The following is a 25,988-nucleotide window of genomic DNA, read 5'->3' on the forward strand; positions in this document are numbered from 1 at the left end:
ACCCAACCCACTGCAGCCTATGCCCCGAGAGCCCGTGGAGACGTGTCCTGCTGGGGACTCAGCTGTCTTACTGTGAAATCCAGGGTTTCTGTTTCTTCAAAAATAGTTTTGATCTTTAAAATACCGTGGAATATTTTAATGACACGAGAGGACTGTGTAATAAATACCCGTATACCTACACACTCACTCAACAAATGTTAGCCTTTTGTAGTTTTGCCTTAGACCTATTTAATTGCTTTCTTTATAGGTTACAGATACGGTTAAAACTGTGCTGTGCCCCTTCTCATGCCATTCCTCTCCCTCTCTCCCCTTTTGTAGGAAACTACCACCCTGAGCCTGGGGTGTCCCTTCCCATCCAGAGTTTTAGACTCCCACCGGTCATGTAAGCGGCCCCGAGTAAGAGAGTGCCTTGTTTCAGGTGCTTTAGAACCTTAAATCAATGGCATCAGACCGTATTTGCCTTCTGCCCCTTGCTTTTATTCCTCCGTTTTAAGATCTAGCCACACTGATCCAGAGAGCTCTTGGTCATTCATCTTAACTATTTGAAACTATTGCATTCATACTTTTTCCACCATTTATTTATCTTTTGAGTGACTTCTTTTTTGCCTTTACTTGATCTTTTTGCGCCCTTTGTCACCATTAACTACTTTCGGGTTTTTGAAGAACCTTTCTTGGATGTCCCCTGGCCACTTAACGTTGCTCTCCCCCATGATGGGGCACAGGGCCGACCGGGCCACGTTCTCCGTTCCTCCCGGAGCTCGTCGTCAAGCAGATGTGCACCAGGGTCACCTTACTGCCTCTATCTCTGTCTTGGTGACTAGCCATATGATTTCAGTGCCAGTGAAGCGGCATTCATTTGGCGGCCACTGGCCCCCTCACACCGTTCTGAAACTTGGCCGTGCCCCCCATGGCCGCCCTGGGAGGTGGGTGAGGCCATCGTGCCCTTCTGTGGATGAGAAGCCGAGGCTCCAGGAAGCTCAGCCCCTTGCCCGAGGGGGCCCAGCTACTGATTGTGGGATGCAGATGAGGCTCAGCCTTGAAACCACTGCGGTGTCTCCTGTGGGCGACCCAAGTGTCCCCCCAAACCCCTTGCCTTCCTGCCGGTCTGGTTCTCCCCTGGCCCGCCCTCCACGGTATCGTTTTCTCACCGTGCTGGATTCCCTGGGTGATCCCCTCTGCCTCTGCGGGCACGTGGCTGCCTCTCACCCAGGCCTCCAGAGCTGGCGCGTCCCCACAGCCCCCTGATGGTTCTCCCAGGGCATCTGTTGCGTCGCGTCGGGCCCTCAGACTCCAGCACCCAGTCTTGTTCTTTTTACCCTCGGTCTCGCCCCTCTTTCCGTGTCTTCCATGTGGTGATCGGCGGTAGCCCGCGGCATAGTTGATTTCCAGGATCGTCCGCAGTGACCAGCTGAGCTCTCTTCGGCAGCGTCTCTCAAACCTCCCCTCTCCTCTCTGTGCCCCACCCCCCGAAACCACGCCTCGGTCAAAGCCAGAGCAGCTGTGCCCCGGGACCCCTCGCCCGCCCTTGCAGCTTCCAGGGCCGCTTGAGGCTTCTCACGGGTCACCCTCCCCGAAGCCGTGTCTGGTCTTGTCACTCCTCTGCTTTCCCACGCGTGGGGCTCCCAGTGTCCGGGAGTCATCGCCAGAGGCCCCAGCCCTGCCCGACCCCAGCCGGCCCTTCAGCCTCCCTCCCCTGGGCCGCCCGTGTCCCTGTCTCGAGTCCTGGCTCATGTGCCGTGCTGTCCTGTCCCCATCCCTTGCTTGCTCCAGCAGTGCCCAGGAGCGGCCGAAACAGCACCACAAGCCAGGGGGCTTAAAACGGCGCACGTTTATTCTGTCACAGATGCGGAGGCTGGAAGTCCCAGACCCAGGTGGCGTCAGGGTCACGCTCGCTCTCCAGGCTCCAGGGGAGAATCCGTTCGTTGCCTCTTCGGCTTCCGGAGGTGCCGACCCCCTTGGCTGCTGGCCGCGTCCCCAGCCTCTGCCTGTGTCTGCATGTGCTGCCCCCTCCTCAGTCCGTCCTCCCCCCTCGCCTCTCTCTTGTGAGGAGACTTGTGATTTCACTTAGGGTCATCCTGGCAATCTTGGATGGCCTTCCGGTCCTTACCGTGACCCCCAATCCCATCTGCGGAGACCCTGTTTTCCAAAGGAGGTCGCGTTCAAAGGCTCCAGACGTTGGATGCACACATAGCTTCGCCCACCGCCCCTGGCGTCTAACCTTGGCTTCTAACCGCCCTTGACCTTCTCCTCCGCGTCCGCCCAGGCCCTGCCCTTCCTGCCTGCTGTGCCTCAGCTGCCACCCGGGACTGGGGCCGGCCCTCCTGGTCTGCGCTGCTCTCCCGGTCTCTGCTCCAGGCATGCGCCAGAAGCTCAATAAGCGTTTGACATCTCAGAGTTATTGGGGGCTTTTGCTGCCTCTAGTTGGACACCAGCTCCTGTCACCTCAGCCTGGCAATATTGCCGGGGCATCATCTTTTCTCTCCCCGCCCCTCCCACGGGGACTGTGGCAGTAGCTGCCTTGCCGACCTTTCTGCCCTCAGTCTTTCATCGCCTCCGATTTACTTGGAACGCCGCTGCCGGAATGATCTTTCTAGAAGACTGTTTTCATCTTGTCACTTGCTGGGAGGCTTCCACGTCAGAGTGCCTGCGTGGCTTCTTTTGTAACTGTCGTCTGCCAAGCTGCCACTCTGTCTTCACACCCTCGGCCCCGCTCCTCTCTTCCTGCCTCAGCCTCACTGTGCTGGGCCGCGTCTGCCATTACCTGGGCTGTAAATTGGAATTTCCTGCGCTTTCATTTCCCCAAGCGTGTTCTCTGGGCAGCTTCCCGGGATCCCCCCGAGTTGCAGTGTTCGCTCGCCCCCCCACACTCTGAAGAACAAAGAGCTCGTCGGCCTGGCTCCTCTCTGGTCTGGACCGAGGCGGCCTCTGGGTCCTGTCTTGCAGGGTCTTCTCTGGGCCCCTGCCCCCCGGCCCCCTATGTGTGCGTAGGCGAGTGTCTGCGTAGAAAGCTGGGGTACAGGTCGTGAGGGAAAGGGGGGGGCATGTCACAGACCGATGGGGGACATGCCTTGCGAGGGGTTCTGGGGAAAGGGATGTTTGGCCTGAGAGGAGAGGAACGGAGGGAACCAGCCCGGCAGGGGGAGCGGCGGATTCTAGGGCCTCCGGGAAGAAGTACGGGTGGAGGGCGGGACTTATGTGGCCCATGCACGCGGCAGGGGACAGGGCCAGCTTGGCACCCTCCATCGGGAGTTTGGGTCCCGAGAGCACCTCTGCTCGTTTCGTGTTTCACCTTTGGCCTTTTGTCCTCTTCTAGGTCAGAAAATCAAGTCAGGAAGTGCTCTTGATTCTTCTGGAACAAGATCTGATCTCCCAGCACGATATTGAAAACAAAGTGTGTCCGATCCTGCTGGCACTCTCTGCCCCAGACAGCGACGACGAATATAAAGCAGAAGCCGTGAACGTGAGTCTATCTAGGGAACGACAGCCCCACACCCTGGTGGACGGTCCCAAGCTCGGAGTGAGCCTGACTGGCAGTATGACAGGTGTTCGGTGTTGGCCAGCACTTGCCCGAACACGGCGCCGGGCGATTTGGCCTTGGCCAGAGAAGGTCCACAGTACGGACGCGTGCGTGTTTCGAAAACAATCATCTTTGGATCGACAGTTGTTTCAAGACAGCAGAGCTGTCGAAATCAAAGTTTAGGCAGAGTTGAGGCAAGATACAGACTTCTGCCGGGCGAGATGCAGAGATTTATAGGCCAGTCAGTCCTTGAACCCACTGGGATCATGGGCCTTGTTTCCCAAAGCAAGGGGCCCAGTGTGGTATGGGAGATGGTTTTGGGTAGTCCGTGGGCAATTAGGAAAAATCCAGTCGGCCTGTGTGTCTGTTTATAGGTGAGGACAGGCCGGACGTAGGTGTGTCAGTGGGTATGAGAGTCCACTCTGAAGAGTGCAGCAGTTTGAGAAATGCCCTATTCAAGTATCGGTGCTCACAACAGTGAAAGGTGTATAGTGAGAGGACTAGGACAAATACTCCATTTTCTTCTTTGAATTCTAGGGGCGCCTGGGTGGCTCAGTGGGTTAAGGGTCAGACTCTTGATTCCAGCTTGGGTCATATCTCACGGCTCGTGAGTTCGAGCCCCGTGTCGGGCTCTGTGCTGACAGTGCGGAGCCTGCTTGGGACTCTCCGTTGCCCACTCTCTCTGTTCCTTCCCCACTCATGCTCGCTTCCTCTTTCTCTCTCAAAAATAAATAAATAAACTTAAAAAAATAGTTAATTTTGTGGCATCCCTGGGTTTGTATGATTCTGTACCCATTGTGAAGTGACTGTATAGTCGTGGACTTTCTCCTTGCTTCTGGAACCTTCACTCACGAAGTAGCTGCTAATGAGCCAGTACCAGCTTTCACGTATCGCCTTAGACAAAGACTCCCGGGCTTAGACGAAGACTCTCGAAGACTCTCGTGCCTTCTCCACTGTGGCCTGAGGGAAGGGTACCCGCGGCCATCTTGTTTTGTGCGGCTGCTCCCCTCTCCACTGACCCAAGCAGACGGTGCTGCACGGCACACCCCCTCCCCCGCCCCGTGTTTCTCTTACAAGAGTAAATACCCCAGAATTATCCTAGCAGTTTAGAAAAATCACACGTAAGGATTTAAAAAATCCTGGGCCTTAGTTCTGAATACAATAAGATACAGGAGATGGCTGTTTTCTTGGTTGAAGAAGAATGAGGTGAGAGAAAGAGATTCTTTCTCGAAGTGAGGAAACAAGCAGCACGGAGCTAGAAAATTCTATTGTAGCATGAGAGCGTTTGGTAATTCTTCTTCATTTATGTAGAAGTTTTCCTCAACTGTGAGTTACAGGGCTGGCTTTTTAAACTAATTTACGTTTTTGCATATTCCATATGTTTGTAAGATGAATCAGGCTGAAGAATAATTGATTATTAAAATTCAAATTCTCCAGGGTTCTTTTATAAATTTCAAGTTTCCCTATAAGAAATTAAATTTATTTTGCAAAATGAACTCGGATAATAGCATTTAGTTGGACTATTTGGCAGTTGAGCAGTGAACTTTGCCAGCTAGATCTTTTTTGTTGGGAAGTTGGTTAGGCAAGTACCCAAGGTTACGACCGACAACCAAGTATCTTATCCCTCCAGCCTGATAATACCGTGAAAAATAATGCTGGAGGCATTTTTGCATGATTTTTATTTGGTTTTCTTTTCAACCACTACATTCTTGCCAGCAATATTCTTTTTCCCCTCCTCCTCTTCCTCCTCCTCCTTTTTTCTTGTGGCGAAAATATTTGGAAAATACAACAAGCCTTCAAAAAGCTATCTCCACAAATCACTTACAGAACAAATTAGTTTACATAAATTGTGTTTTTCATTCTAAGTGAGTGACTGATATCATTACTTGAATGTGAAAGCTTCCAGACGTGGCTGCAAAGAACGTTTAGTCTTGAACCCTTTGCAGGCCAGGATGCACCCACGTTTCAGGGTATTTCTGGAGGAGCTCCCCTTCCCTTCTCATGGAGCCCTGTTGGAAGCAGGATTCAGGCTGTCTTGTCCAACCCATGCATGCTTTGGTCAGATTCAGAAGCTGTTCTGTGTCCCTTTCCTGGAGCCTGAAGGCCAAGAGGGGGTCGTTCCTGGAGAGGACCCACCCCTCAGACACCCTGCGTCGAGACGCACAGAGGGCACCGTTCTCTTCAGCTCAGAAGTGACAGGAAGGGCAGAGAGCAGATTTCCTTCCCCAAGGAGAAGCCCACACGTGTGGTTTACAGAGCTCCCCAAGGAGGGCAGGGCTCTCAGCTGGTCCGTGAGTGACCCCCGAACACTGTGAGCACCCACATGTGCTTGTGAGGTGACAGGTGAGGAGAGCAGTCAGTTGTGCTGCTCCGACACCCTCGTGCTTTGGACTCTTATTTCCAGGCACGCGGCGTGAACGTGGCCGCGGCCGACCACACGGAAACACAGACACACGCGCGCGCGCGCGGTGCGAGAACAGTGCGGTTCTCTGCGTCTCGCCCAGAGGAACCCGGGTGCCTCTGGAGGCAAAATGTGCGTCTGCACTGTTTTCCCTTCGCTCCCATCAGAGGCGACAGTCAGCTCATGCTGGTGCCGGCGACCCTGGTGCGCACTTGATTAGGGAAGTCAGAGGTAGCCAACGAGACGTGGCCTGGGCATTTGTAAATTGAGTTATGCGGTGGAAATTACAGGCTGGTTTCTTCCACCCTGCTTTCTCACGGGCACACGCATTCCGGTTCGTGAAATCTCTCCCTATCTGGCAGACGGCGCCCGTGACCCCCTCCTTCGTGCACTCAGAAGGCTTGCTTCGTCATGTGTCTTCTGTCATTTAGCAATTGCGCTGTGTGTTGATTCCTCCTTCAGAAGTGTGAGCTTCTGAACACAGGTGGCTTTCTCCCATCGGCACCCAGCACAGTGCCAGGCCCAGAGTCAGTACTAAATAAATGTTAGTTGTTGAATGAATGAATCGGTAGAGACCGGCAGCGCCACATTCTGTAATTAGATCTAGACAGCATAAACAGGCCACCGGAGACCAATTAGAATTCCTCTTGCCCGCAGGAAGGCCATTAGCATTCTGAGATTATAACTAATTGTCAGAAGCCTATTTTTCTCTCTCAACACGTTTTCACATTCAGGCTTCCTCGTTTTTTGTCGTCATTCCTATTCTTAAGCTCATTTTTATTTGCGCATTTCCTTAAAAAGAAGGCTGTGGTGGTGTCTTCTAAAGAACAGTTGGCTCCGAGGAACTTTGTGAAGATGGTCATTCCATGCGACTCGTTCCCGGGGCCACCAGAATATCGCTTCCTGTCACTCGGCGCGCTGGCCGGCTTTTAATGATTCTGGAAGTGTTTTCTACGGGTCGTAATAAGGGCACGTGGGTGTGGCGGAGGGAGAGGGGTGGCTGGAGATACTGGGCACTCTTCAGTTGCCCGTTACCCTGGATACGGGAGCCCTGCGTGCTCATTTATTGTGGCCACCACTCTGTACAAGTCTGCCTCGAGCCGGGTCAGAGAGCTGTGTCCTCCGAGCCCGGTGCGCAAGCCTTTTCATGTTGTGGGGATAATTTCCCCTCCCCGCAGCCCCGCAGCCCTCCCCCCTGCGCCCCCCCCCCCCCCCCCGCCGCCTTCCCGCCACTCAGTGTTCTTCCCCCTCATGTCTGCTGTGTGCAGATTCCACGTAGACTAGCGGGTGAGCTGCTGACCCAGGCAGTGTGTGCAGTGAGGAAAGCAGGTTCAGAGACAGGAAGCCCTTCCTCCCTCCCTCCTTTTCTCTTTTCCTTCCGACCCCCCACTTTTTTTTCTTTTTTGGGGGGCAGTGGGAGAGTTCTTCAACAATTTGGGGGGGGTGGATAATTTCTCATTTTGTTTTGATTTTCAACATGTGGAAAATTCTCAGGAATGAACTCTTGAACTCTTGCACACCCTCTATCCAGCTTCTCCAGGAGAATTTATTTGAGTCTCCCTCCTTATGCGTGCGTGTACGCGCACGCGCCACACACACACACACACACACACACAGATACACATGTATGTATGTGTATGTATTTATCAGAGCCATTTGGGAGTGAGAGACATTATGCCCCTTCAGTCCTAAATATTTCGGTGTGTATTTCCTAAAGACAAGGAAATACTCTCTTAGACAACCATAGCACATTGATCAAAATCAGGAAATCTAGCACTGGTACAATGCTGCTATCTCCTCCACAGTTCAAGTTCAGATGTTGTCATTCGTCCAGGATCCAGTCCTGGATCACTAGGTGCATGAAATTGTCCCATCTCTTTGGTCTCCTTTTATCTGGAGCAGGTCCCGAGCCTCTGAGTTTTGTAACGTTTCCATGTGAAGACACAGGCCAGTTCCTTGGTAGGATGTCTCCCAATCTGGGTTTGTCTGATGTTTCCTCATGATTGGATTCAGGCTCTGTTTGGCAAGAAACATGAAGTAACATGTTCTCATGTGTCCTGGCGGGAGGCCCAAGACTCCAGTTTGTTCTGAAGTTGGCCTTTGTTGACTCTGGTGACTGGGGAGATAGAGGCGGTGTCTGCCCAGCTTTTAGGGACTTCTTTCCCCTCTGGACGTAAGAAGGGGAGTTACTTTGAGGCTTTGTAAGTGTGCTTGTCATCAAATTTCCACCCACTAGTATAGCGTCCATTGACCGTTCGAGTCCATCTACCATGAAGAGTGCTCCCTTCTCTGTTATTTGCTTACGGTTTGCTGAGGATTTTCACATCTATATTCAAGAGGACTATTGTAGGCAATTTTCTTTTCCTGTTACATTTTTTGTCAGGTTTTAGACTCTGGGTTATTTGGGCCTCAAGAAACGAGTTGGGAAGCATTCCTTGCTCTTCTGTTTTCTGAAAGGTCTTATTCAAAATTGGTGTTTTTTTCCCTTTAAATATTTGCTAGAATTTAAATATTTGTTAGAATTTACCAGTAAAACCTCTGGTCCAAGGGTTTTCTTTGTGAGATGGCTTTTGATAGCAGATCCAATTCAGATAGGGGGTTATAATCAGATTTGTTATTTCATTTGTGTCATTGGGTAAGTTGTGTATTTTAGGGAATTCATTAATTTCACCAGAGTTGTTAAATTTATTGGGCTAAAGTTGTTTATACTATTTCTTTTTTTTTTTTTTTTTTTTTTTTTTCAACGTTTATTTATTTTTGGGACAGAGAGAGACAGAGCATGAACGGGGGAGGGTCAGAGAGAGAGGGAGACACAGAATCGGAAACAGGCTCCAGGCTCTGAGCCATCAGCCCAGAGCCCGACGCGGGGCTCGAACTCACGGACCGCGAGATCGTGACCTGGCTGAAGTCGGACGCTTAACCGACTGCGCCACCCAGGCGCCCCGATTTATACTATTTCTTTATCCCTTCTTTAATGCCTGTAAGATCTGTAGTATTTTCCCCTTTCATTATGACAGTGATAGTTTGTCTTGTCCTTTCTTTCTTTCTTTCTTTCTTTTCTTTCTTTCTTTCTTTCTTTCTTTCTTTCTTTCTTTCTTTCCCCTTCCTTCCTTCCTTCCTTTCTTCCTTCCTTTCTTCCTTCCTTCCTTCCTTCCTTCTTTCTTTCTTTCAAGTTTATTTATTTATTTTGAAAGAGAGAGACAGAGAGGGAGTGAGTCGGGGAGGGACAGAGAGAGGATGAGAGAGAATCCCAAGCAGGCTCTGCACTGGCAGTGTGGAGCCTGACTTGGGGTTCAAACTCACAAAGTGTGAGATCATGACCTGAATCAGACACTTAACCCACTGAGGCATCCAGGCGCACCTCCCCACCCCCCCCCCCCTTTTTTTCTTTCATGATCAGTCTTGCTAGGGCTTTATCGATTTTATTGATGTTTTCAAAGAACCTACTTTTGTCTTTGTTGATTTCTTTATTGCTTGTTTTCTTTTTCATTGGTTTCTACTATTATTTCCTTCCTTCTACTTCCTTCAGTTTGCTTATATTTTTCTAGCTTATTAAGGAGGAAAAACTACTTTTAAGCCCATCTTTTCCCTTTTAAGCATGTAAAGCTTTTACGTTTATATCTTTGTGCTATTTTGACCCTTTTATTAAGGAACGATGTTGCTTCTGATAGCAATCTGCATCTTGTGGTCTACTTCGATGTTCGTAGAACTCCTCCAGGACTCTTACACTCATGGTTTGTCACAGTGTACGCGTGTGTCCTTTTACTCTCCTCATTAGGTGTCTTTACATTTAAAGTACTCCCGCTTTCGTGAGCATGGAGGTGGCCTTGCTTGTATACCTAGTCTGACCGTTTCTGCTCTTTAATGGGAGCATTCAGTCTGTTTATGTTTAATGTAATTATTGATTATATTGGGATTGAATTCTGCCATTTTGTTATTTTTTTCCATTTGTCTCGTCTGTTTTTGTTCCTCTGTTCATTCTTTCCTGCCTTCTTTTGGGCCAATTGAGTATTTTTGTAGTGCTATATTTTAATTCCTCTGTGAGTATTTTCAAAACCTATAACACCTTGCAATGAAGTCATTCCACACCCTCCTTCTCCTATTTTGTGTGCTGTTGTTTTCACACACATTGGGACATATACCTTCCTTATGAACCTGATAATACAGTATTGCAATTTTTGATTTAAACAATCCTATATTTTGAAGAAATTAAGAAAAGAAAAAAATAGCCTCACATTTTTACCAGTTTGGGTAGTCTTCCTTTCTTTCCTGGATCTAAAGTTCCATCTGGTATCATACCTTCAGCCTAAAGAACTTCAGTATTTTTTTTAGCTTGACTGAGGATGAAATCTCTCCATTTTTTATTTAAAAATATCTTTATTTTGCCTTCATTTTTTCTTTTTTCTTAGAGAGAGAGAGAGACAGAGAGAGAGAGGGAGAGGACACACATAAGTGGGGGAGAGGGGTGGAGGGAGAGAGAGAGAATCTTAAGTAGGCTGTATGCTCAGCACGGAGTCCCATGTGGGGCTCGACCCCACAACCCTGGGATCATGACCTGAGCTAAAATCAAGAGTCGGATGCTCCACCAACTGAGCCACCGAGGCGCCCCGCCTTCATTTTTGACTGATGGTTTTACTAGATACAGACTTGTGGCTTTATAGGTTTATTTTTGTTTTTTCTGGCATTGCTTTAAAGATCTCATCCTGTAGTCTTCTGGAGAAGCGAGCTGTCATTCATACGGTCCTGTATTTATAGTATCCTTTCTTCCTCTGGCTGCTCTTAAAATTTTTCTCTTTATCTTTGCAGAGTGAATGCTTGTCCTGATTTGTGTTTATTGAACTGTTTGGATTTGTGTGTTGGTGCACTGCACCTGACTCGGGAAATTTTGGCTGGTGTTCCTTCGAGTGCTTTTCTTCTGTGTACCATTCTTGTTTTCTCCTTTCGTTCTGGGACTTAGATCACACAGAGTCGGGGTGCTTCACACTGCCCCACATGTCTTTGAGGTTCTGTTTGGTTTTTTAGTCATTTTCTCTCTGGTGTTCAGATTTGATCATTTTTATTGATCTGTCTTTAAGTTCAGTGACTCTTTTTGTCATCTCTAATCTGCTGTTTGGCCTACCCATTAGGTTTTTAATTTCAGTTGCTGTATTTTTCAGCTCTAGTATTTCTGCTCTGACCTTTTTTATAGTTTCTGTAATCTCTGTGATACAGAGATTCTTTATGTGTCCTTTTTTTAAAAAACTTTTTAATGTTTGTTTATTTTTGAGAGAGAGAGAGAGAGAGAGAGGGAACATGAGTGGGGAGGGGCAGCGAGAGAGGGGACACAGAATCTGAAGCAGGCTCCAGGTTCTGAGCTGTCGGCACAGAGCCCGACACGAGGCTTGAACCCATGAACTGCAAGATCATGACCTGAGCTGAAGTCTGATACTTAACTGACGGAGCCACCAAGGCACCCCAATGTGTCCTTCATAATGCTTACGTTTTCCTCTTAATCCTTGAATATATTTATAAGAGCTTTTTAAAAGTCCTTGTCTGATAGTTGTGACATGGGATCTCACCTTGGTGTCGATTTCTGTTGACCACTTTTTTTTCTTTATTATGGATCACCTTTTCCTGTCAACACATAGGTAGTTTTTTCTTTTTTAAATTTTTAATGTTTATTTATTTTTAAGAGAGAGAGAGAGAATGATAATGAGTGGGGGAAGGGCAGAGAGAGAGGAATACAGAATCTGAAACAGGCTTCAGTCTCTGAGCTGTCAGCACAGAGCCCAACTCAGGGCTCGAACTCACCAACCATGAGATCATGACGTGGGACGCTGAACCGACTGAGCCACCCAGGTGCCCCCATAGGTAGTTATTTTTAATTGAACATCAGACATTATAAATGATACACTGTTGAGAGTCTGGATTCTGTTTTATTTCTCTAACGTGATTTTTTTTTTCTTTTTTGGTCATAAGATGGCTATTTTGTTTTATAAGGTGCCCTAAAAGTGATTTTTCATGTAGCAGGCATTTTTTTTGTCTGATCTCCACCTCCCTGCTCTCTCCTCTGTGGTGTGTAGCTGCTGAAATCTCTGGTCACTACTCCTTTGCTGGGTCTCCCGGGATCTCCCCCATGCACGTATAATTTAGCAGTCCATCACAGATTTCAGCAAATTGAATCAAGCACGCACTTTGGGGCTGCCCTGCAAATCTTTCCTATTGCAGCTCGTCTTTTAACGATAACGTCCCCTCTAGTTTCCGCCTTTGGTTGCTCTCCAGTGCTCTTAAATGGTTATTTTTAATTTTTTTTCTTCAAGATTCTGTAGTTGCTATGTGCAGGAGGGTAAGTCAGATCAAGCTGACTGTTATTACCAGAAGGCTGGGTTCTTTTCTACAGTTTCCATTTCTTTGATGAGATTTCCTCTCTGTTCATTCATTGGGACTCTATTTCCTTTTAGCCTTTGAGCTGCTTCAAAGGCTTTTTAATGTCTGGTAATGCTAACATCTGGCTCTTCTGTGGGTTTGTTTCTACTGACTATTTTTCTTGACTGTGGGCCACATATTCCTATTTCCTCTCATGTGCATGAATTTTTTTCTAGATCTGTGTTTTTGTTTTTGTTTTTTTGCAACATTAAGTTTTTAATTTTAATTCCAATGTAGTTAACCTACAGTGTTAGGTTAGCTTCAGGTGTACATTCTAGTGATTGAGCAATTCTATACATCACCCCGTGTTCCGGTGTTCCTCGTGGTAAGTGTACTGTGAGCTTTTTATTGTCTGTTGTTAGCAACCGATGAAACATTGTAGACACTCTGGGTTCTGTTATTTTCTTCTGAAGAGTGTTGCCTTTGTTCTAGCAAACAGTTCAGATTCTCTTCCCTCTGCGGTAGTCAGCAGCTGAGACTATTCAGTTCCTTCTGCCTTTGAGTAATTGCTTTTCCCTGTGAACCTCCCCATCTCCTCTGGGTATGCACGGTTTTGAGTTCAGCCAAGAATTAGAGGAGTATTTTTTTTTTTTTAATTTTTTTTTTTTCAACGTTTATTCATTTTTGGGACAGAGAGAGACAGAGCATGAACAGGGGAGGGGCAGAGAGAGAGGGAGACACAGAATCGGAAACAGGCTCCAGGCTCTGAGCCATCAGCCCAGAGCCTGATGCGGGGCTCGAACTCATGGACCGCGAGATCGTGACCTGGCTGAAGTCGGACGCCTAACCCACTGCGCCACCCAGGCGCCCCTAGAGGAGTATTTAATCACAGACCTGGCGGAGCGGGGCTTGCCCTTCTTGACCTTTCTCCTTCCTTCCTTCCTTCCTTCCTTCCTAGGATTTCTGCCCTCATTTTTCAGCGGCTCTGGCAACCTCCCTCTCTGCTCTCTGACTTTTCAAGCCAGGAATGCTGTACTTTTTGCTTGAGGTCCAGTTACACTGTGTAGCAATGCAGAACGGGGTGGGTCAGGCCTGGGCAGAAAAGCAAGGTGCATTTTTATGGAGCATGGCTCCTTCTCTCAAGGATCTGCTCTCCTGTAGTTTCTACCAGCCCTTGATCGTTTCCCAGTGGCAGCCAGTCATTTTCGTTTTACTTTAATTGCGGTACAGGTAACATACAGTGTAATGTGAGTTTCGGGTGTACAATATAGCGAGTCAGCACTTGCATACATCACTCCGTGCTCATCGTGGCAAATGTCCTCTTCATCCTCATCACCGATTTCACCTGTCGCCCCACCCACCTCGCCTCTGGTGACCACCGGTGGCCTCTGCAGTTAAGAGTCTGTTTCTTGGTTTGCCTCCTTCCCTCTCTCTGTCTCTCTCTCTCTCTCTCTCTTTTTTTTTTTTTTTTTGCCTTTGTTCATTTGTTTTATTTCTTAAATTGCACATATGAGTGAAATCATATGGTAATTTTCTTTCTCCGATTGGTTTATTTCATTTACCATTATACTCTCGTTCTTTTTTATGGCTGAGTAATAGTCCATGGTGCGTGTGCTGCCTTCCGTAATTTGGCAGTTGTGAATAACGCTGCCATAAACATAGTGTTTACAGTGTTTGAATGAGTGTTTTTGTATTTGGGGGGTAAATACCCAGTAGTGTCACTACTGGATCGCCAACAACTGTTTTTCTACTCTGACCAGCTGTTATGTACTTCCTACCTCACCACTGCTGGGGTTGGGTCACGTTAATTAGTCTCTCCGAGTGTTAGTCTCTCTATCTGCAGAAATGACGATAAATGATGCCCAGGCCATAGGGTTTGGGGAAAGGAAAGTGAGTTAACACACACAAGTTGTTCATTTATGTTTCGGACACATGCTGGGTACCTGGCAAATGGCAATGCTTGAGCTTCAGACAGACTCTTATCTGAGGAAACCTTGAGGAATATTTGGGCTTCTACCGATCCTATTACTAGACAGAACTCAAAAGAAAGCGTTCTCCACGTTTACTTCCTGGGTATCTTGGCCGTGTTTTGAATATCCGCTTCTGGAATTTACTGGGAGCTGTGTGCAGGATGTGAGCTGTGGTGTGTCAAGTGACTCTGCTTTTTCTCTTGCTTCTAGATCATCTGCAAACTGGCTTCGGTGCTGAACAAGAGCACAGTTGAACGCCTGCTGCTCCCTCGATTCTGTGAATTGTGTGGGGACGGGAAGCTCTTTCAAGTTCGGAAGGTTGGGACACAGAGTTTCGAGACTCAAAAAATTCCGACAGTTGGAGAATTCAAAATGGATTCCTTGGCAGTTTCTCGGCTGCTTAGTAGACGCAGGCTGGAAGAAAAATGTGGCCCCTGGGAACCACGTGAGGAGAGCCTGTGCACAGCGTTGCCCGTGTTGGCTGCAGCTAGGGGTGCGCGCAGGGACCTGGAGACGGGGTCCTGCATGAGGCAGCCCCCTACTCTTAGTCACAGGAACACGAGCAACGGGACCTCACTGACTTGCAGTTAGATGTTGTGCCCTAACATCCACGGTCCTTCATGAGCTGCGCCCCTTTGTTCCAGAACCCTCTTAACCTTTGCCATACCTTCCAACTCCAACCCCTGCCCTCCCCCTTCCCTTTCGGTGGCTTGTTCACTTGGTTACCAGATTCTTCCTCTCCGAGGCCATTGCCACACCTCCCCAGACAGCCTCCTCCTCCTCCTCCTTGCTGCGTCACTGGCCATCTTCCCTCTGGTCTCTCCTTGTGACGCATCGGCAAGAAGAGAGGTCTCATCTATCATGCAGAGAATATTCGGGGTCTCTTTTGCTTTATTGCTCACCAAATGCATTATGTATTGAGATCAGTTGGGAGCCAGAAAGTCCTAGGATTTGGTACTCTGTTTTAAGTCTTCTGTTTTCAACGCACCAGGGGCACTGGGCTGTGCCGTGTGGGCGGCAGGCTCAGTAAGTGCTTGTTAGGTGCCTGACTAGAGGAGTCATTGCCCTCGAGGCTTCTGCTCGTTAGTTGTCACGATTTGGTAAGACAAAAAGAAAGCTGAGGATAACGGGTATGCCTTTTGCCTTTTTAAGGTGTGTGCTACAAATTTTGGTGATATTTGTCATGCCGTTGGACAAGAAGCCACTGAGAAATTTCTGGTATGTGAAGTTTTGCCAGTTGTAATCGCTGATGCACTTCTTAGGGCACTTTTAAAGTCAAGTGTGAAGTTTTGTACTTATGAATCTGTTACTTCGGAATGACAGCTCAATTTTGCATTCATCCGTTCCAAATTTCTTGACTTCTGAAGCTATAACCTTTTCCCGTAAGTGTTAGACAGCTGGCCCATGGAACGGAGCAGAAGCAACCCCAGCTCACTTTACTGTGGCCTTTTGCTGTCACCTCCTCACTGATCACTCCCCCCCGCCCCCCCGCCCCGAGTCTCTTCTTACTGTCTAAGCCACTCTGTCCCTTCTCCTCTGCTCTTTCTAGAATACCTAGACTCTATCCCCTCACTCCTGGGCTCCCAGACCAGTGGGAGTTTTCTAGGTTACAGGTTAAAATTCAGACCTTTCTTGGCCTTTGGGGGCCCTTCATAAGTACCTTTCCTGCCTCACCTCTTGCCACTTCCCCTAGTCTGGGCGGGTCTCACCTTTGGCCGTGTGTCCGACTCATGGGGGGCGGGGGGCGGGTAAAGCCCAGGGGTCTGCATTTCCCGTCAGTCCCCTCGAGATCCTGATGTACGGCAGGACGGAGAACCACTTCCCTAGCCAGCAGGTGGCCTTTCGGCTCCCGTGGCGCTTTCTGCCCTTCCCCCTGCCGCACCTCTGCTCCTTACCATCCCTCTCTTTCCAGTGTCTTCCCCACCTGGTGGGACCCAACTCGCACTTCAAACCCGGCTCGAATGTGCACATGCCTCTGCAAAGTCCTCTCCCTGTCGAGGCTCATCTACCCACTGTGCCAGAGAGAACGAATCCCTCCCTTTTCAGCACCCCCGTAACATTTTGCTCAGAGTACGTGCATGTCTCTTATCACATCCCATTATGGTTCCGCTGATGTGGGGTCTTCACCCTCTCCTGTTCTTCTCCGTTTCCCTGGTGCCTACGCAGAACTACGCTAAATAGGGGCTGGCCGCTTTGATTTGACAGGATGCCCAGCCTGCGTTTTTATTTGACTTTTACTGGACGGGATTTTTACCGGACAGGATGTGTGACCTGTATGGTTAGAGTGCAAGCTGAAAAAGTATACTCTCTAAATTGAGTTTTAAATTCAAGTTCAGAAGCTCATTTTATTTTATTTTATTTTTTTTATTTTTTTTAATTTTTATTATTTAAAAAAAATTTTTTTTTTCAACGTTTATTTATTTTTGGGACAGAGAGAGACAGAGCATGAACGGGGGAGGGGCAGAGAGAGAGGGAGACACAGAATCGGAAACAGGCTCTAGGCTCTGAGCCATCAGCCCAGAGCCCGACACGGGGCTCGAACTCACGGACCGCGAGATCGTGACCTGGCTGAAGTCGGACGCTCAACCGACTGCGCCACCCAGACACCCCCATTTTATTTTATTTCAAGCGGGCACCACATCAACATACTTCTGACCCCCCAAATAATTCTTCGTGGGCCGTCGCTCTGAGTTGACAGTCTTCTGCGTAATGAGTCTGAATGAAGGACAGCAGTGCCCGACATGCTAACCTTTCTGTCGGTGGATATTTCCACAGTCGGGTATTCACATTTGTGGAGGATTTTGGCTGGTTATTTTACGTTGGGATATCAAAAACAAAGCCTCGTTTTTGAAGGATAAATTTTAGAACAGGATGTGGTCATGACCCTCCTACAGATAGCAAGTGAAGAAAGAGGTCAAAGATTTTATTGAAGTCCTTTATTCGTGAGGGAACCGGGAAGGTCCAACACCTGGCTTACTGGGGAACTCGAAGGGCCACGCGTTCATGGTCAGACCAAGGGATACCGACGCGAACTTGCATGTGGATTCAGCACTGCTCAGCGCCCAGGGTGATCATCGAGCACATTCCACTGGACACGTTTGCATTTCTGTGGATAGGAATTATTTTGCATGACTGTCAGTGTTTAACAATTTACCTTCTATCACTTCCATCTCTAAAGGAAATGTTCCCTCACTCTCCTTCCATAGTTTCTTTCCATTTCAAATGATTCCTTTTAGACTAGGATGTATTTCCCTCTTCTTTGTCATTAATTTATGGACACGCCGTAATTAAAAAAGGCACGAAAAAAGCTTTCTGCCCTTCTCAGGGTGATCACGTTTGAGTAGCACGGTTTTGTTTGCTTTGGTAGATCCCAAAGTTTTTGGAGCTCTGCTCACATAATGTGTGGGGGATGCGAAAAGCCTGTGCGGAGTGCTTCATGGCTGTGTCCTACAGCGCGTCCCCGGAGGTCCGCAGAGCCCAGCTGTCACCCCTCTTCATCAGACTCATCAGCGACCCCTGCCGATGGGTAAGTGCGGGCCGCTGGGCAGCGCTGGCCGCCAGCCACCGCGGGCCGACTGGCCTCGTCGTGGCCCCTGGACTTGTGTCTCTTCGGTTACTGATTGGCGTGTTTAGACCTTGCGAGGGTGAGGGCGCTTAAAGCCTCAGAAGCTCTGGTGCGTGGCCAGCAGGCGGCACACACCCTGATGCCTGTCGTGAACGAGTATCAGAGAAACGAGAAACGAGAAGGAAAACACTCTAACCGAAGAGTTAACCTTTTCTGTTCCTCTCACAAACATGCCCGTTGTGGTCCATACAGTCTGGTCAGGCACTTTGTGAAGTGTGCAGTCACTCGATGTGGGATTAAAATTCTGGGAGAATAGAATCCACAGGACGGTAGTGAGTTTTCCCTTATTTTCTGTTGAAGAATGGTCTGTTTGGAATTTGGAGAAAGCCTTAGAAAATCTGCCTCGCTAGACCCGATGCGGCGGACAGTGACGAGTCTGGCGGTCAGCCAGCTGCCCGGCCTGGGGCCTGACTCGTGTGGCCGACGCCACGTTCGCCGCTCTGTTCTCTCCGTTCGCAGGTGCGCCAGGCGGCCTTCCAGTCCCTGGGCCCCTTCATTTCCACCTTTGCGAACCCCCCCACGGCTGGCCTTTCTATTGGAGAAGACGGCCCCCTCAGCATCCGACCACCGGCTCGGGGCCTGGACTCTGATTTCACCCCGGGGTCGCCCGGCACAGGCAGTTGTGGGAGCACGTCCTCGGCCTGGTGAGCTCCGAGCGGGATGATTACCAGGGCCCGCGCTTCACCTCAAGCGTCCACCTAAAATTTTAGCAATTATCTTGTCTGGAGCTTTAGTAACAGTGACCTCCCGGGCAAGATGGAATATTAGAGCTTTAATTATGTAAAGAAGCAAAAAGTAATTGCAATAATGATTTTGAAGCATGACTCCTGGGTTATAAATAATGAAGCTACTGTGTCCCCTAAATTTAGATAAAATATTCATTGAGAGTAGTGATTAAATAACCTGTAAAGAAAATTTTCTCTTACTTTTTGATTAATGAAGTTCTTTGGGTGACTGACGCGAGCGAAGATGTGAAATCCCTCAAATGTACGCTTATGCCGTGGGATGATGTTACGTGCACGTAAACGTGGGATATCGCGTGCACGTAAAGGGGCCATTCCTGACCCACCGTTGGCGGACGCTGTGCTGCTTCTCTAGTCAGTTCTAGCGATCGATCTCGGAGTTTTTTCATCTTTTGTCTGAGGATCACGGGTACAACGCTAACCAGACCGCTCGAGGTCATTTGCAAGCGTCTCTCCCTTGTCAGCCTCACACCGGAGCACGGGAGTAGTGATTTACACGTCAGATAGCACACCTCCTTTTTGAGACTGGTGCATCCTTCCCCCCCATCGTTGTCCCTCCACATTCACTGAGCTCCTGCCGTATGTTAGGCCCGAGTGCACACGTCCCTCAAGACTCTCCCAAGTGGTGAGCAAATAGCACTCACCAGTGTCGCTCAGTACCTTTTGTTTTCCAGTGCCTGCCCCCTGGTGGGGTACTAACGAGCCGTAAGCACATGCAGTCTGGCTTTGGGCGTGTGGCGTGGCGGCAGAAGCCAGGGTGACTCCCCACTTGCATATAATGGAGGGATTGGCTGAACTTCTGCGTGGCATTTTCACTGCACGCGATACGCCCAGTGGGGCAAAGGGGGCTGGGTAGACCTCTCATGCTCTCGTGAGGCTATGATCTGCTCGCCCCCGGGAGGCCCGGGAGGGTCGGGTGGCCAGGGAAAGGGGAGGACCGGGCCTGGGAGGATGTGGATTTCATGTTTACCCATCTTACTTCCAGTCTGTTACACGGTGCTGAAAGTGCCCCCCTCAATCTTAACCTAGTTCCGCAAGGCCGGTGCGCACGGAGCCAGACCTGCCCACGGAAGGCACGTCCGCGGGCACCGGCAATTTCCTGTGCCGTAGCTCGTCTCGTGGCATGATGGGAAGCCCAGTGGAAGACTCTGCCTTGGCTGGAGCTGAGCTGACCGGGCTGTCCCCAGAGGCCAATGCCACCCTCAAGCTCCCTGAGAGGAACGACCTCCCCGTCAACAGCCACCCTGGACCCAGCTCTTGGACCTGCCCAGAGAGTCCTGAGGACGTATTCAATAATTTCCTCTATTGGCGAACTCCTCTCCCTGACATAAGCAAGGACCTGCTTCTGAGTGAGGCTGGGCCACGCGAAAAAGGCTGCAGCAGACCCGAGGCTGTGCAAAACAGCTGCGTGGCCAGGAGCGAGATTCAGAAAGTCCTTGATAGTTTACAGGAGCAAGTGATGGATGATCCAGATGTTCAAGGTAAACGTCATCCATCGTGATGAAAGAGAAAACGGGGCCTTTCTGGGCTGTGCGCCACAGCGCCTGTGTGTGCTTCCCTCGACGCACACAGTGCCCGCGTGGGCAGGAGAGACTCTCTCTTGGTCTCCCCACGCTGGAGCTCTGGGGGTCTGTCGGGTTTTGCCTCCTGGTTTTGCAGCTGTGCGAGGCCGAAGTCGGCTTTAATAGAAAGGCAGGTAGTTTGCGGGGCACGTCCGTAGCAGTGGAAATTTTATTAGCTCCTTGGATGCTGTTACATCATTTCCCACGTTATAATGCTTTTTCTAGTTACAAACCGCTGAGAATGGTGCTCCTTTTGGAGCCTATTAACTCAGCCCTTAGCCAAACTTGAAGGTTTTTGTCTTTGTACAGCAAGGAAAAGTACAACTTCTTCTCTGGGGTATTTTTCGTTTTATGACTAGTGCTCCCACTGAGCATCTGATCTGGGAGCCGGGCCTTGCAATCCATATCCATTATCACGCCTCTCCTTGCTCTAAACAGTGCTATATTTGTATTCTTCCTTGGGTTGGGGAAATTGGAAAAAACAACACTGGCTGCTGTTGCCGGGCAAAGATTTGTGAAGCTTTCGGGAAAGGAAATGTGAAAATCCAGTTAGCCCTCTGATTATTCTTTTTCTTTAAAGTTATAAAGGAAATTAAGTCAATGTTTGCTGAAGGATTGAGCACATGTAACATATCACTTCTAATAGCTACAGACAAAGGTCTGTTTTTGGAAAACACATTTCGAAAGCTGCGTTGATCTCAGCGCTGGGACGCGGGCCGGGTGTTGGGGCAGCAGTGATCGACACGGGAGGAACCTTACGGTCAGGTGGAGGGGTAAACGAGCCACGGGTACGGGGTGCGGCAGGGGCTGGGACGGGAGGAGGCATGGCGCGCCATGGAAGCACGGGGCAGGACCCCTGAGGACAGGGGAAATGTTTGAGGGAAGGCCTTGCAGAGCGGGCAGCGTTTGATGTGGCCCCCGAAAGACGACGGCTAGGAGCCCGCCGTCCAGAGGAGTTGAGAGGGATGAGTTTCAGAGGGTTCCTTCAGCTCCTGGAAATCGTTGTTTGTAAAAGCTCACGTGTATGCGCGTGCCTGATTTCTTTTTTGAGGAAGGACCCGTGGCTTTTCATCAGAGCTCATAGGGATCTGTGACCCCCAAAGTTTCAGAAATAAACGACACGCTGGCTCTTTGTGAACTGGCTGCTGCTGGAAATGTGACTCGGGCCATTGGGAAGGGCCTGGTGTGCTGCGTTAAGGAGGTGGGACCTTGCCCTGGGCCCAGCGGGGAAGCCAGCTCCAAGCTCTAAACATTTCAATGAATCTTGAGGTCTGTTGAATGTAACTAGTAGAAAACAGGATGTAGGAACTAGTGTGTGTGTGTGTGTGTGTGTGTGTGTGTGTGTGTGTGTGTGGTGGAGAAGGCAGCCATCTTGCTTTATACATGGGGGAGCAGGACCCCTCACCGAGTAGGTGGACCTTACAGACACTGGCATTCAGGCACCGTGGAAGATGATGGAGGCAAACCCTGATTGTCCTAATTGAGGCGTTTCGAGTTCAGATTTGATGCTCTGTGCATGGCTGGTGTTTAGTTGGAACAGTTAAAGTTAATGGCCGTAAATATCACCACCTCCCCGAGAGCTCGTTCTGGGACCCCGGAGCACGGCTACTGCCTGGACAGATGTGCGGAAGGCGCGTGCTCACGTGGCACACCCGCAGCCAGGCTGCCTTGTTGTGAACACCCCTCTGAAGTGAGTCCCTGCAAATCAAATAAAGTTATTAAAATTCTTGAAACTTCTCTTCCTGCAGCTCAGGTTCAGGTATTATCAGCTGCACTGAGAGCTGCACAGCTTGACTCTGTGAATGAGCCCGTGCACAAGCCGACAGAAGGTCTAAATGAAGTGTCCGTTTCAGATCCCAGCCCTGCCTCTGACAATCAGATGGCTCTGTCGGCTTCATCATCGCAGAAGGAGCTCTCCGTGGCCAGGATATTACAAAGCACAGTAAGCGTTTGCCCTCTCCCTCTGCCCCCGAGGATGTGACAGAAATCACAAAGCTGCATTTTCTTTTATTAATATATCTTGGCAGAGATGATAAATGCCAAATTTAATTTTGTTCTTAAGGTCATGTTTTGGATAACTAGACAACCAATCAATCAGGTGATTGATAACCCTGACTCTTCTCCACAAAAACAGGAGTGGGGGGACCAACGAGTGTCTTCCCTCTTCTCCGAAGAGGACGAATCTTGGTTCTTTGGGGGAGGATTAACCATATACATGCCCTGATTCACTGCTGGTGTACCGCTTTTGGTAATAGCACAGGGTGGGTTCGGGCGGCTCCTAGAACTGGAGGTTGGCCCAGGCCTCACAGGTGGCCCACCATGTCCGGTCCTCGCCCTGTAGATGCTCTCTTGGCACATGGTCGCTCCAGTGGTGGCCCCGGCATGCTGTTTCTTGGAGGAGAGACTTTGAAAGGCCAACGGCTCAGCAGTTTTTATCCTGCAGCCTGGAACCGGCCCCCGTGAGACTGGGAGCCTGCATTCAGGGAGAGGAGGGAGCCCGCAGTCTGCTGTCACTTCGAGTCCCTTAAGCTTTCCAGCTCGCCAGTGGCGGGAGGCTCCGACGCCTTCCTAACTCCTAGTAACTTGCTCTGGGGCCACTTTGAGCTGGGGTCCTTCAGGGGGTGAGACTAGCGCTTTAAAATCTGGGAGGAGTCCAGGACCGTGAAATCATGGGCGTGTTGGCCTCTCCTCCGTCCCTGTGCCATGGTGGGTCGTCTCATCAAGCCCTCGGGGGGCCGGAGCCCCAGCGGCTGCGCCACCCACACCGTCCGTAATGAGATCTTAGGGACTGAGAGAACTCCTCACCTCCCTTCCCCTCTGGGCCTGTTCCAATAAAACAAAACAAAAGACCCGCTTGAAAAGCCTGAATATAAGATGTTTAGGGGTTTGTCCAGGTTGTCTTTGATCAGTAAGAAATGAGGCGATGTCCTGTTTTGCTGGTTGGTTTTCAAAAACAGGCAAGAAAACTCTCGTTGGTAGCGTGTTGCCTAGAGGGTGGAGATCACAGGTTAGGGAGAAAGGCATGGCCACGTCTGCTGTGGTGGAGACGTGATCGGAGTCTGGCTCCTTTGTCACATACGGAAGTGAGAGAAAAGAAAATGAACAGATTCCTCGGAGTTGGCTCTGTTGCATGAGGGACTGGAAAGGGCTCGCGTGAAGCAGGCCTTTGGCTTCTGGGGTGGGTAACAGGGCTTTTGAATTTGCAGCTGGACTCTTAGGTTCCACTGGGATCAGTCAGGATGCTTCCAATTGCAAAAGAAGGGAGAGGGAACAGAAAACTCCCAGAGCTTAAGTGATCAGGACAGTGTTCTCTCCCAGAGACGACGGAAGAGCAGCTGAGGCCGGGCGGCTGGCTAGTGCAGTGCCTCGGTGTTGACCCCGCCCCTTGCGTCTACTCTGCCTTCTTCGCGCGAGATGGGCGAGATGCCCAGTGCCCAGTACGGGGGAGGGGTTGCGGGGGGGGGGGGTGCCCTGGAGCTTCTCACCTGTGTCTTGACTGCCAGGTGGTTTTCTGGGGAAATGACCTCCCAGTGCCTCTTGAGGTTGCTGTCACTGGTGGTGGTACGTTGCACCCCGGGCGAGTGCTGTGCATAACAACTGGACCAAAGACTTCGGAGTCAGATTAACTCCTGAGAGAAGACGAATGACTTATCGCATATTAACATATACGCATTTATTAACTTGGAGCAATTGAGGTCTTAGGTTATCATACCAAAACATTTCTGTTTTGGGCTGGCCTCTGTTGAAACAAGCAGTACGTTTCAGTGGAAACCTGGGGGGTTGAAGATTGTGGTAGCATATGCCTCGGAGCAAACGAAGCATCTATCGGGGTATTAATCGACTTTCCTGGATCATATATTGAGCTGATTTGTCAGGATCCATTAAGCTGGTAGACAGCATGACATTTCAAGTGCACGTAGGAACCCATGTGACGGTTGGAGGAGAAGGTCAGGTTCATCTCTGCTAATGTAATCAATGATCAGAGACCAATATGTCACCGCTGAGTGTTCTTGCTCATTGTAATTGTTAACCTAATGTAAAGGTCCATCAGCAAACATTAGAAGTGTTTGTACACGTGAAAATCGAGAACAGTTTTCCGGGTAAACTCTCCTTTATCAGCTGTGTCTTTTCGCTCAGATGGAGTAGGTCTTCCCCTTACTCCGCTCCATCCGTCCTGGCAGGTGCACCTTGCTCCCGTGTCTCCAGTTCCCGAGAAATGCCGGACGCGTTTGCTCCGCGCTGCCTTCTGGGATGGCTTTTGTCTTAAACTTGTGACATTACCTGCCGGGCATTGATTAGCCACCCTGGGACCCTGGGGCTTGAAGGATGGTCAGCGCAGGTTGTTGGTTCTCACCAACATCAGCCTGTCCTCTCTAAGGGCCTCAAGCAGTCTTGAGATGAAAATGGACGACATCTGTTTGCCTTGGCACTTAAGGTGACTGACCTCTACCATGTCGTCTGTGACTGTGCAAATGTATTTTTTTCACATCTGGAGAGAGACCAGTGACTGGAAGGGAAGCACCAGTATTGGTCCGCGGAGGTCATTTCCGGCACCGAAAGAGGACTCCTTGAGGGGGGAACAATAGGACAGCTTCCTGTTTGGGGGGTAAGTTGGTAACGTGTCCCATCAACTCTGCAGGACCCTGGCGAACCCTGCGGTGGAGTCAGGGACCCTCTGGAGACCGAGCAGAGGCATCTCCCCGCCCCACTCGAGGAGAATAAATCTAAATTACAGGTTTGTTCCTTGAAAAGAAAAGCAGTTGAAAACTTTACATTTTCTGGAAGTTAAATTTAAGAACGGCCAGGGGAACCAGAGAGTTCCCATCAATATTAATGACTTCTCTTCGTTCATCATCTGTGTTGCTAATATTTCCTCTGTAACTTACTTAAAAAAAAAAAAACAACACAAGTTCTGAAGGAGTGTTTAGAGTCTTTTGAACAATCTAGAACAGTATTTTAATAAAGCAAATCAAGTATGAGAAAAAAAACGTGACACCTGTCCTTTAATAGTCATTTCAGTTTTGGGGGGTTTTTTGGTCTGAAAAATTTTTGACAGATTCTTTGGTTGAACTATGTTTGACTTGGTTCTATCTTGTGGATTGGCTTCTTGTGTTATGTAAGGTCTCTTAAATGTTTTAAATGATTGTATTCCATTATCCTTACAGAAGTAAAGGTAAGTGGGTGATGTCTGAGGAAGGCGGTGACCCATCCCATCAGTTGGGAGAAGCTAGTGAAAATCCGCGTGTATGGGCTCGAGGTGCCAGGCAGTCACAAGACAAGGTGGTTTCCGTTCTCAAGAGCGTGTGCATCGGACTGACCAGATGTTGGTGTCTAGAATGTTCTCTGGAATATCCCATGTTAGGCAAATTTGGAAAAGATGGGTCTAGACATTGCTTTAGCCTCATTCGGTCCAAGTCGAAAATTCACCTCCAGCAGAGCAGTTCACCAATCCAGAGCCCTGAGCCTGGACGAAGGCCTCTGGTTCCTCTGACGTCTCTGCTTTGCTGTTTTCACCTCCAAATTCCAGACTCCTTGTTTTTCTGAGCATTTTCCTTCTCTCCTGCGAGCATGATGGTCTCCTTTCTCTGCTCTTTCCCAGGATGTAATACCTCAGCCCCTGCTAGATCAGTACGTGTCGATGACTGACCCAGCTCGAGCCCAGGCTGTCGATACCGACATCACCAAGCACTGCGCCTACAGCCTCCCGGGGGTGGCGCTTACCTTGGGCAGGCAAAACTGGCATTGCCTCAAAGATACGTACGAAACGCTGGCTTCTGACGTGCAGGTAAAACGAGCCCGTTCGGCGGCACACGCGGAACTGGGGG

At 49.5% G+C, this 25,988-nt stretch overlaps 1 protein-coding gene across 1 annotated transcript in view; it reads left to right on the forward strand.

Moving 5' to 3' along the window:
• The window catches only part of LOC123579941 (serine/threonine-protein phosphatase 4 regulatory subunit 1-like), an 84,433-nt gene that overhangs the window by 49,310 nt on the left and 9,135 nt on the right, over positions 1 to 25,988 (forward strand). The window contains 9 exon segments of the mRNA XM_045444126.1: positions 3,314 to 3,460; positions 14,444 to 14,551; positions 15,386 to 15,451; positions 17,601 to 17,759; positions 18,318 to 18,502; positions 19,631 to 20,082; positions 21,912 to 22,105; positions 24,803 to 24,898; positions 25,763 to 25,948. Of these exon segments, the coding sequence (XP_045300082.1) occupies positions 3,314 to 3,460; positions 14,444 to 14,551; positions 15,386 to 15,451; positions 17,601 to 17,759; positions 18,318 to 18,502; positions 19,631 to 20,082; positions 21,912 to 22,105; positions 24,803 to 24,898; positions 25,763 to 25,948 (1,593 nt within the window).

The sequence above is a fragment of the Leopardus geoffroyi genome, chromosome A3, assembly GCF_018350155.1.
Source record: "Leopardus geoffroyi isolate Oge1 chromosome A3, O.geoffroyi_Oge1_pat1.0, whole genome shotgun sequence".
Taxonomy (NCBI): domain Eukaryota; kingdom Metazoa; phylum Chordata; class Mammalia; order Carnivora; family Felidae; genus Leopardus; species Leopardus geoffroyi.